The 9,772-nt window shown below is 55.2% G+C and overlaps 1 protein-coding gene across 1 annotated transcript in view; it reads left to right on the top strand.

Annotated features, from left to right (window-relative positions):
* The first annotated feature begins 6 nt into the window (after positions 1-6).
* Positions 7-9,772, top strand: part of DISP2 (dispatched homolog 2 (Drosophila)) — a 12,874-nt gene continuing 3,108 nt past the window's right edge. The window contains exons 1-8 of the mRNA XM_011932714.1: positions 7-159; positions 5,336-5,665; positions 5,935-5,964; positions 6,131-6,254; positions 6,548-6,663; positions 6,855-6,982; positions 7,342-7,439; positions 8,785-9,771. Of these exons, the coding sequence (XP_011788104.1) occupies positions 41-159; positions 5,336-5,665; positions 5,935-5,964; positions 6,131-6,254; positions 6,548-6,663; positions 6,855-6,982; positions 7,342-7,439; positions 8,785-9,771 (1,932 nt within the window). The 5' untranslated portion in view covers positions 7-40. The remainder of the gene's footprint in view (positions 160-5,335; positions 5,666-5,934; positions 5,965-6,130; positions 6,255-6,547; positions 6,664-6,854; positions 6,983-7,341; positions 7,440-8,784; position 9,772) is intronic.

Below are 9,772 nucleotides of genomic sequence, written 5' to 3'. Positions count from 1 at the left end.
CTTCAGCACCAGCGCCCGGACAGCGGTGCCGCCCACGGGAATGGACGGTGACAGCAGCAGCAGCAGCGGCGGCAGCGGTCCGGCTCCCAGCTCGGGTCCGGAAGGGGAGCAACGGCCTGAGGGGGAGCCCTTGGCCCCAGACGGCGGCTCCCCGGACAGGTAGGGCGGACCGCTCCGCAGACCCAGATCACAGACCCTCCCAGACCCTCCTCGCCCCAGGTATCCCCAGTAGCCGCCGTATGTTGCCCCATTAATTCCCCAGACCCTCCCGGAGCCCCTTCCCGGGGTCGCCAAGCTCCAGGCCCCCCTCGCCACGCCCTCATCCTGCCGGGTCAATTTCCTCGTTCCCTGACACCCCCTAGTGTCAATCCCCATTGCCCTCCCCGCTTAAGGAACCTGCCCCACCCACGGCTCCTACCCCTCCTCTAAAGCCAAGACTCCCTGGCTCCTCCAGCCTCTCCTTCTAGGCCCTGCCCCTGCGTCTTCTCCGGAAGCCCCAAGCCCGCAGTAACCTCGGTCCGGGTTTCAGCGTGCCAGTGTGCATGAAGGTGTGCGTGAATTGTGGATGGGAGGCTCGCCAAGGCGGGTGTCCTGGGGAAGGCAGACATTCGGAAGGCACGTTAGGGACTGTCTTTGTCACCATCAGTCGCTTCCCTGCCCTGCATGGCCCCCAGCTGTGCACGTGTGGGTTCCAGTCCCTGCATGTGGCAGCCACACTGGCTGGAGCCACTAAGATGTGAAGGCTTTGGTGCTCAGGCCGCTGGCCTGTACTACCCCTGGAGGAGCCCCAGACTGGTGGGATAGGAGGGACACCTTCCTGCTGAGGACCCAGATCTCAGTACCTCTCCTCTCCCTTCCTCCACCATATGTGTGAGGGAATAGCCCAGCTAGGTAGCAATATGGCGCAATTTCTGTGCCCTGCCTGGCTCTGCCGCCCCCAGAATCCCTCCTCTGACATGACACTGCCTCTTTCCTGCCTGGACTGAAATAAAAGGAATTCCTTGATAGCAATAGCAGAGGTGGACACATCGTCTCCAGACTACCCCAGTTAAAATGTACATTCTGTACCCCAGAGGAAAAGAAAGCCCCACGAGTAGAGAGAAATGTTTTCTTCCCTTTATTGTTAACACATTAGCCTGGATAGATTTAGCCACTCTTGAGTCTGAAAGTCACAAAGGCTTCAAGAGGGTGAGACACAGGATGGGTGTATTCACCAGACCAGGGACCTGCCTCGGACTATGGCCTGATCAAAGAGACCGGGGATGGAGCAGTGACAGGACAGAGTGGGGGCCTGGGGCCAGAAGCATCCTTAGAAGGGGCAGGAGAGTCATTTGCTGTCTTGGATATCTTGCCAAGGATCAGCCGTGTCCAGTCTCATTTCCCCTGGGCATAGGATCCACTTGCTCTCTTTCAGAAACTCCCTAGGGCCTCTGGCCCCTCTCTGGACTTCTCCAGAGACCATGGACACTAATCGGGCATAGGGACTTGCTTATGTCGTTCAAGAAACACAAAAATGCTCCTGCTGAGTAGCACTCTGGGGATAGATACACAGTGAATAACTCATGCACACAACGTGCACATGTGCGCACATCCTTACCAACACACTGGCTAGAGAGGAATTTGAAACAGTTCACACTGTTTTTTGAAAATTACCTTTTTATTTTCCTAGTGATATGAGCTGCTCCCCCATCTGTCCTGGCCACTCTGTGGGATCACATTGAGGTTGACATGGCTGTGTGCCTGTGGGGTTGGGGGCATAGTTAATGCAATATACATTTGCCCCTTATGGGGCTTCCAGGTTGGGTCTCTGTGTCTGGGACCCTGTCAGCCAGGCCCTGATTGCTGGGATGTTGGCCTCTTAAGTGAGGCCTGCATCCCCACTTTCCATGCCCCTGCCTGCCCTACTCACTTGACGTACAGGCCTTCAGGCCCAGGCAGGCAGCCTAGGAAGTTACTTATCCCAGTGAGGGTCATGGAACTGAGGGAGTGAGAATAAAAAAACCCTGTGTAGCCCTGGGGTGTTTAATTCCTATTATTACTGAGCCTCCTAAGGGCAGAGGGCAGCAGGAGGTGACAGGAGAAAGCTTTGATTCTGAGAAGAGTGGAGGTCGGCTTTTCTCATTGGGAGGTTTGAAGAAAAGGCCTGGCTCTACAGCAGTCAGAATATGGAAGGTTTCAAATTCTGCCACATTGATAATGGTGGGCACAGTCAGGAAGGGGGAGACTGGGGGCAGCTGATCCTAGGTCCCTGAAGAGGAATAGTAGGAGTTAAAGAGAAGGAGCTGGGGCCAGGGAGACTCCAGCAGAAGCAAACCAGTGGTGGAGGCTAAGATTCCCCTTGAACAAGAGCCAGCTAAGGAAAAGGGTTGACTCAGGAGGTTTTAGCAGACTGGGTAACCAAGAGTGCACCCACTCTTCTCCAGTATCCTCTGGAATGCTGGCTTCCCCTAATGCAAAAGAAACCGACACTCCAAGTGGGGCCCTGACTCCTAAGACAAGCCCAGTGATCAGTTATCTAAGGCCATGGGCAGCTGGAACAGGCCCCCCACTTTCACCCAGGCTGCCCCACTCTCCTGACCCCTAGAAGGCAAGCTGTGCTCTGAAGAGGGAGACCAAGGCTGACGGGTCATCTTTAGGTCTCTAGGACCCAACCCAGAGCAAGGACAATGCTAAAGCACAGGACAGGCGCTCAAGAAAAACCTGCAGAATTTAACATCTTAAAGAAGTCAATGTCCACACTTACACACACAACCTAGGCCATTTATCCACCTTCTCACTGGCCCACAGGAATCTGCCAGGACACTGGCTGCTTATGTTATTAACTTTATGGAGTCATCTGAGGTCTTGCTTTAGAACAACTTTGGTCAAATTCCTATTTTCCTAGATGTTGAGTTTGTAAAAAATAAGTATCAGTGATTAAAATCATGAGATCAAATTTTGATACAGCTTTTGGATAACAAAAAGGAAAGTATTTATATATGTAGTAAGATTCTCAAGGTGTGGGAAGTTCTAAAATGGAGATATATTATCTGAGGTGCCAAAAAAGGACTCATTGTAAATACAAACACACTTCTAAAAGTATATGCTCCCTGCTGCACTCACCGTGGGAAGGGGCAGGAAAGCAAATGTGTCTTCTACATGACGGACTCTGTGCCAAGCACCTCACATACGTTACATCAGTGAATTCCCACACCAAACCCAAGAGGTGGGCATTATCTCATAGCTTCAACAGACAAGGATGCCAATGCTCCAAGAATTGTGTGTCTTTCCCAAGTCCCCAGAGCCAAAAGGTGATCGAGTCAGGAGCCCACCTCCACTGCTCCCCCATTTCACCCTCAGCACGAGGGTCATTCTCTCCTGGACTGCTGGGCCAGCCTGCCATCCTTCTGGGAAAGAAAGAAAGAGCATGATTTTCCTTCCTAGTTCCTCTTCTCGGTCTCTGGGCTGAACTCAGCCCCTGTGGGCAATGCCCATCTGCCACTGAGGCTGGGACTACAGCTCACAGCCTCTTCAGCAGTGCAGCAGTCAGGACTGGAAGCCAGGGTTGGCCCCGCATAGATCTGGCTCTCCTTGGGAGCTACGCAAACTCTGGTGAGCAGGCTGGGTGAGCCAGGCAGAGGCAGGGGAGAAGGAGACAGGGCTCTGCAAGGCTAACCAGCCCAGAACCCCTCTGGGAACCCCCCATGGCCCTGGGCACTCTGTTCTGTGGCCATCTTTTCCTAATCTGGGTCTGCAATCCTGCCACTGGGGTTGAGACTCCACCTCTCCCTATACGCAAGGAGTGGGGTTGCGCACACGCACAGAGTATTGCCCTGAGGAGTAATTTTGGGAGAAGACTCTACGGCTAACTGTTTTCTGGCAAGTTCCTTGGGGTGACGGGGTGTCCCAACTCCCTCTCCCAACCATGCACATCCTTACAAAGCAAATCTTCTGCTCCGTGCATGGCCCACGACAGGGTAGGTGGAAGGATAGCAGTTGCTTCCACAAACTTTCCCCGACCACCCCACCCCCTGTCAAAGTTGGGCCCTCTCTGAGCTCCCTCAGCCCTCTGTGACTTCTCCACTCACAGCATTCAACATGTTGGTCTGTTCACATCTCCCAACCACTGTGAGTGCCTAGAGGGCAAGGACCGGGTCTTCTTCATCCTAGCACCACTATTAGCAGCCAGCCTAGCACTCATTCAACAAACATTTCCAGGATGCCTTCTGTGTGCAAGGCACTATTCAGGGCACTGGTGATATGGAGATGAACAAATGCAGCAGGCCTCTGTTCTTCCAGCACTCACATTCCACATGAAAGACAGGTAACAAACATGATGACGCTATAATATAATATTCCATTGCAACAAATGCTATGAAAAAAACATAAAGCGAGGTAGGGAGATTGAGAGCTGGTGGGTGATTATTTCAGAGACAGTAGTCAGGAAAGGCTTCTCTGAGGAAGTACTAGTTGAAACAAGACCAGAATAAAAAAGAAGGCCATGCATTTATCTGGGGGATGAGCAACCCAGGCAGAGGGAAGAGAAAGTTCTAAGGCTCTAAGATGGGAATAGGAGTGCAGCAGCACGTGCTCAATAATCTGTCTGGCAAGAGAAAGAGCAGACGACTGCCACACAAAGAGCACAGGACTGTAAGTCGGAAGAACTGGGTTCGAGCACCAGCTCATCTGTCACTGAACCTGATTTCAAATCTATCAGTTGAAGAAAATACCTCCTTTGTGAGGTTTTTGTAAGGAGTGAGTAAGATCGGCCGGGCGCGGTGGCTCACGTCTGTAATCCCAGCACTTTGGGAGGCCGAGGCGGGCAGATCATGAAGTCAGGAGATCGAGACCATCCTAGCTAACACGGTGAAACCTTGTCTCTACTAAAAATAAAAATAAAAATAAAATAGCCAGTCATGGTGGTGGGTGCCTGTAGTCCCAGCTACACGGGAGGCTGAGGCAGGAGAATGGCTTGAACCCAGGAGGCGGAGGTTGCAGTGAGCCAAGATCACGCCACTGCACTCCAGCCTAGGCGACAGAGCAAGACTCTGTCTCAAAAAAAAAAATCATATATGTGAAAGCACATTCAGTGTCTAGCACAGGGCCTAGCATGTAGCAGCCTGCCAATTGTTTTTTGACAGTGTGGAAAATGAGTGAATGAGAGAATGGTCTCCATGAGGTAGGCTGAGGGCACAGACTTCGAGCCCCCAGCCTCCTCACCTCTCACTTCTCCCCCAGGACTACTAATAAATCCTGAGTCCCTGTCCCCTTGTCTTACTGAACTGAATAATGCTGGGGCATGGGGTGGCCCACCACCATCCCCCACCCCAATCTTCCCTGCCTCCTCTCTTCCTAGCACCCAGACCAAGGCTGTGGCCCCTGAGGCAAGCCCAGAGAGAAGCTGCTCCCTCCACAGCTGCCCCCTGGAGGACCCTTCCAGTTCTTCGGGACCCCCACCAACAACTTCCACCCTCCAGCCTGTGGGTCCATCCAGCCCCTTGGCCTCTGCCCACTTCACCTATCCCCGGGCACTGCAGGAATACCAGGGGGGCAGTTCCCTGCCAGGACTTGGGGATCGGGCAGCTCTCTGCTCCCATGGCTCCAGCCTCAGCCCTTCCCCAGCCCCCTCACAGCGTGATGGGACCTGGAAGCCACCCGCTGTGCAGCACCATGTGGTCAGTGTCAGGTAAGGAGGGGTCCAACAGCCTGCCAGCTGCCACTGGAAAATGGGGTGGGGCTTAAGAGTGGGGCAGACCCCCGGGGCTCTAGACTCCTTTCTTAGGAGGCAACCCAATGCAGTAGGAAGTAAGGGTTGGAACTTGGGAGTGGCAAAGCGCTAACAGGGTTAATACCATCGGTTTTCCCTCACCCACCCACTCCCACCCCACCTCCACCCCCGAAACACACCCTGCAAGAAGACTCTGGCAAGCAAGCATCTTTTCTCTTCTTCCACAGGCAGGAACGAGCCTTCCAGATGCCAAAGAGGTAGGCCTGGGCCTTCCCTGGACCTCTAGGGTTGACCAGGCTGGTGCCCAGTTTAGCCCTGTTCCACGTGCTCTCTGCTCTATCTAGCACCCCTTCAGGGTGGAGCCTGAGCTCGGCACCCGTTGCTGCCACACCCAACTCATGTGGGCTCCTCCCTCTTTCCCAGCTATTCCCAGCTGATTGCTGAGTGGCCAGTGGCCGTGCTGATGCTGTGTCTGGCTGCCATCTTCCTCTGCACCCTGGCTGGACTGCTGGGGGCCCGGCTGCCCGACTTCTCCAAGCCTTTGCTGGTGAGGAGCCAAGGGGTGGGACGGGGTCCCCAGGCCTGGCCACCTCAGCCCAGCCTGGGGCAGAAAGTTGGAGGTAGGGTAGCCATGGTGGCCTGGGGATAGGGTAGCCACGGTAGGCTCTTGACCTCCAGAGAGAGTTGGGGAGATGCTATAAAGTTCAGACTCACATCTACAATTCAGGCAGGTAGGCTGGCCTGCCCTGCTCTAAGGAGTCAAAGGGGCAGAGCTGAGAAGCACCCAGATGGAGAACTCCTACCCTGCCCACCTGTTCTTCTCCACCCTCCTCCCTGCAGGGCTTTGAGCCACGGGACACGGACATTGGGAGCAAGTTAGTGGTCTGGAGAGCACTACAAGCCCTCACAGGCCCCAGGAAGCTGCTTTTCCTTTCCCCAGACCTTGAGCTGAACAGGTAACAGGCTCTCATCTTTTCATTGTGGGTAGGAGAAGGAAGAATGAGATCTCCAGGAAGGGGACATTGGGTGACTCACCCCAAGGCAGGTCAGAGGGGCTTGCCAGGACTTCCTGGGGAGTGGTCTCTGGCCTCCTTCTTGAGTCTTCCAACCCTAACGGTGCCTGGCATAGATATTCTCTCCACTTCAGCTCGAGCTCCCACAACACTCTGAGGCCTGCACCCAGAGGCAGTGCCCAGGAGAGCATTGTCCGACCTCGCAGAATGGTGGAGCCCCTGGAGGACAGAAGGCAAGAGAACTTCTTCTGTGGCCCCCCTGGTAAGCTGCAGCCTGGCCAGTTCCTGGTTTTAATAGTGGTCCCCACCCCACCAAGTAGGACAGGCAGGCCCAGAACAAATCTGGGCAGACAGAAAGGGAAGGTGGCTAGCTGGCCACAGTCAAGCCAAGGAAGCCGGGTTACAGCTGGGAGGATGAGGGAGTTCTCAGATGCTCCAGCCAGACAGGGTCAAGCTGGGTTGGGGTGAGGCACAGGGACAGGATCAGGCAGTTCATGCACAGGCTTGAGATGCCTGAGAATCTGAACTTCATGTGGCCCTGAGTAAGCACCTTCCCTTTGGAGGACCCAGGACCTGGGGCCAAAGGACTGAGCTCTGGGTGGGGGGGGGGGTGTGTTGCAGAGAAGAGCTATGCAAAGCTGGTGTTCATGTCCACCTCCTCGGGCAGCCTATGGAACCTGCATGCCATCCATTCCATGTGTCGCATGGAACAGGACCAGGTGAGCTGGCTGGGGAGGTGCCAGGGGTTTGGGGGGAACTAAGGACATGAGGGAACTGATCCCAAGGAGATACAGCTGAGCCAGGACTGCCAGGGGGTGGACTGGGGAAGAGCATTCCCTGCTTAGAAAATTATTCCAACCCTGCTGAGAGGCTCCAGGTTGGGGTGGGAAAAGAAGAGTCGGCTGTTTTTAGAAGAGCCAAGATAGAAGGGCTGGAAGCGAGCCCATGCAGGGACTGGGAGTTTCCAAAAGGTCCTGAAAGGACCAGAGTGGGTGAGGAGGCCCTGGCCCAGGGAGCTGAGACTGTGGGCTTCAAGGCCTCAGCCCCCATCAACCTGAGCAGTGCCAATCCAATTATGCTAACTGGAGAATCATACACAATAACATCTGAAGAAAGGTTTGCTGCTAAAAACGGTGTGAAAACCACGCAGTAGCCCAGCCCCCCACTTCACACGAGGATATTCTAAGTACCAAAAGACTGGTTAAGAACATGTGTTCTAGAGTCAGATGCCTGAATTCAAGGCCAGCTCTAAGGTTGTCTTGCTGTGTGACTTCAGGCATGTTTCTTAACGTCTCAGTCCCTCAGGCTACATCAGCGTTAAATGGGGATAATAAAGGTACTTTCCTCACAGGGATGTTGTGACAGTTAAATGAGACAGAATTTGAAAAAATGCAGCATAACGACTGGCAATAGTAATCTCTCAGTAAGTGTTACTGTGTTGTCACCATGATCTTAGGCCCAAGGTTACGCAGCCAGTTAGTGGCAGAGCAAGGACCTCTGACTCCCAGGCCAGTGCAGTCTGTACTACATCAGCTGTTGTGATGTCAACAACAGGAGAGGAGAAAAAAAGAGGCATGAGATTTGAAAAAGAAACAGCCCTGGCCCTAAGAGGGTTTAAGCGGTGCAGTGGACAGACAGGAGCTGGGGTTTGGCAGTGACCCTCAACCTGGAATGTTTTGGTCTCCACTTTTCCCATTGCTTGCTTCAGCTCCTTGGACCTTTGGCCCTGTTCTATCTGTGGCTGCTACCTCCACTTTTACTCCTAGCTCAGGCCTCGTGGAGTTGGGGTGTATGACCTACAGGGACCCTTAGAGGAGGGTCTCTTAGGCTGAAGCCTCGGGCAGCATCCCTGAGGCTCCTCTTTGATGAAGTCAAGATGCAGCTGCTGGCACCTGGGCCAGGAGCCAAAGGCAGCTGGGAGACAAGCCGGTCTCACCAGGCTGTCCAGATCCCTCTGCACCTGCCCTGCAGTGTGAAAGGAGGTGAGAGAGCCTTGTATAGGACTGGGAAAACCTGGGCTCTTGGGCTGCCCCTGAGCTCTCTCCTCCTGCGTGTGCCCTACAGATCCGCTCCCATACCAGCTTCGGGGCTCTGTGCCAGCGGACAGCAGCCAACCAGTGCTGCCCCAGCTGGTCCCTGGGCAACTATCTGGCTGTGCTCTCCAACCGCTCCTCCTGCCTGGACACTACCCAAGCTGACGCAGCCCGCACACTGGCCCTGCTTCGGACCTGTGCCCTCCACTACCACAGTGGTGCCCTGGTGCCCTCTTGTCTGGGACCCGGGAAGAACAAGTCCCCACGCTGTGCCCAGGTTCCCACCAAGTGCACCCAGAGTAGCGCCATCTACCAACTCCTGCACTTTCTGCTCGACAGGGACTTTCTGAGTCCCCAGACCACTGACTACCAGGTGCCCTCCCTCAAGTACAGCCTGCTCTTCCTGCCCACCCCAAAGGGTGCTTCCCTGATGGACATCTACCTGGACCGGCTGGCCACCCCCTGGGGGCTCGCTGACAACTACACCTCCGTCACGGGCATGGACCTGGGCCTCAAGCAGGAGCTGCTGAGGTACTTCCTGGTCCAGGACACAGTGTACCCCTTGCTGGCTCTGGCTGCCATCTTCTTCGGCATCGCCCTGTACCTGCGCTCACTCTTCCTCACGCTCATGGTGCTGCTGGGGGTGCTGGGCTCACTGCTGGTGGCCTTTTTCCTTTACCAGGTGGCCTTCCGCATGGCCTACTTTCCCTTCGTCAATCTGGCAGCCCTCCTCCTGCTGAGCAGCGTCTGCGCCAACCACACGCTCATCTTCTTCGACCTGTGGCGCCTCAGCAAGAGCCAGCTGCCGTCGGGGGGGCTGGCGCAGCGCGTGGGCCGCACCATGCACCACTTCGGCTACCTGCTGCTGGTCTCCGGCCTCACCACGAGCGCGGCCTTCTACGCCAGCTACCTGAGCCGCCTGCCGGCCGTGCGCTGCCTCGCCCTCTTCATGGGCACGGCTGTGCTGGTGCACCTGGCGCTCACGCTGGTCTGGCTGCCCGCCTCCGCCGTGCTCCACG

Source organism: Colobus angolensis, unplaced genomic scaffold (genome assembly GCF_000951035.1).
Source record: "Colobus angolensis palliatus isolate OR3802 unplaced genomic scaffold, Cang.pa_1.0 Scaffold97, whole genome shotgun sequence".
Classification (NCBI taxonomy): domain Eukaryota; kingdom Metazoa; phylum Chordata; class Mammalia; order Primates; family Cercopithecidae; genus Colobus; species Colobus angolensis.
Note: the sequence above shows the minus strand (reverse complement) of the source record. Positions and strands in the feature narration are given on the sequence as shown.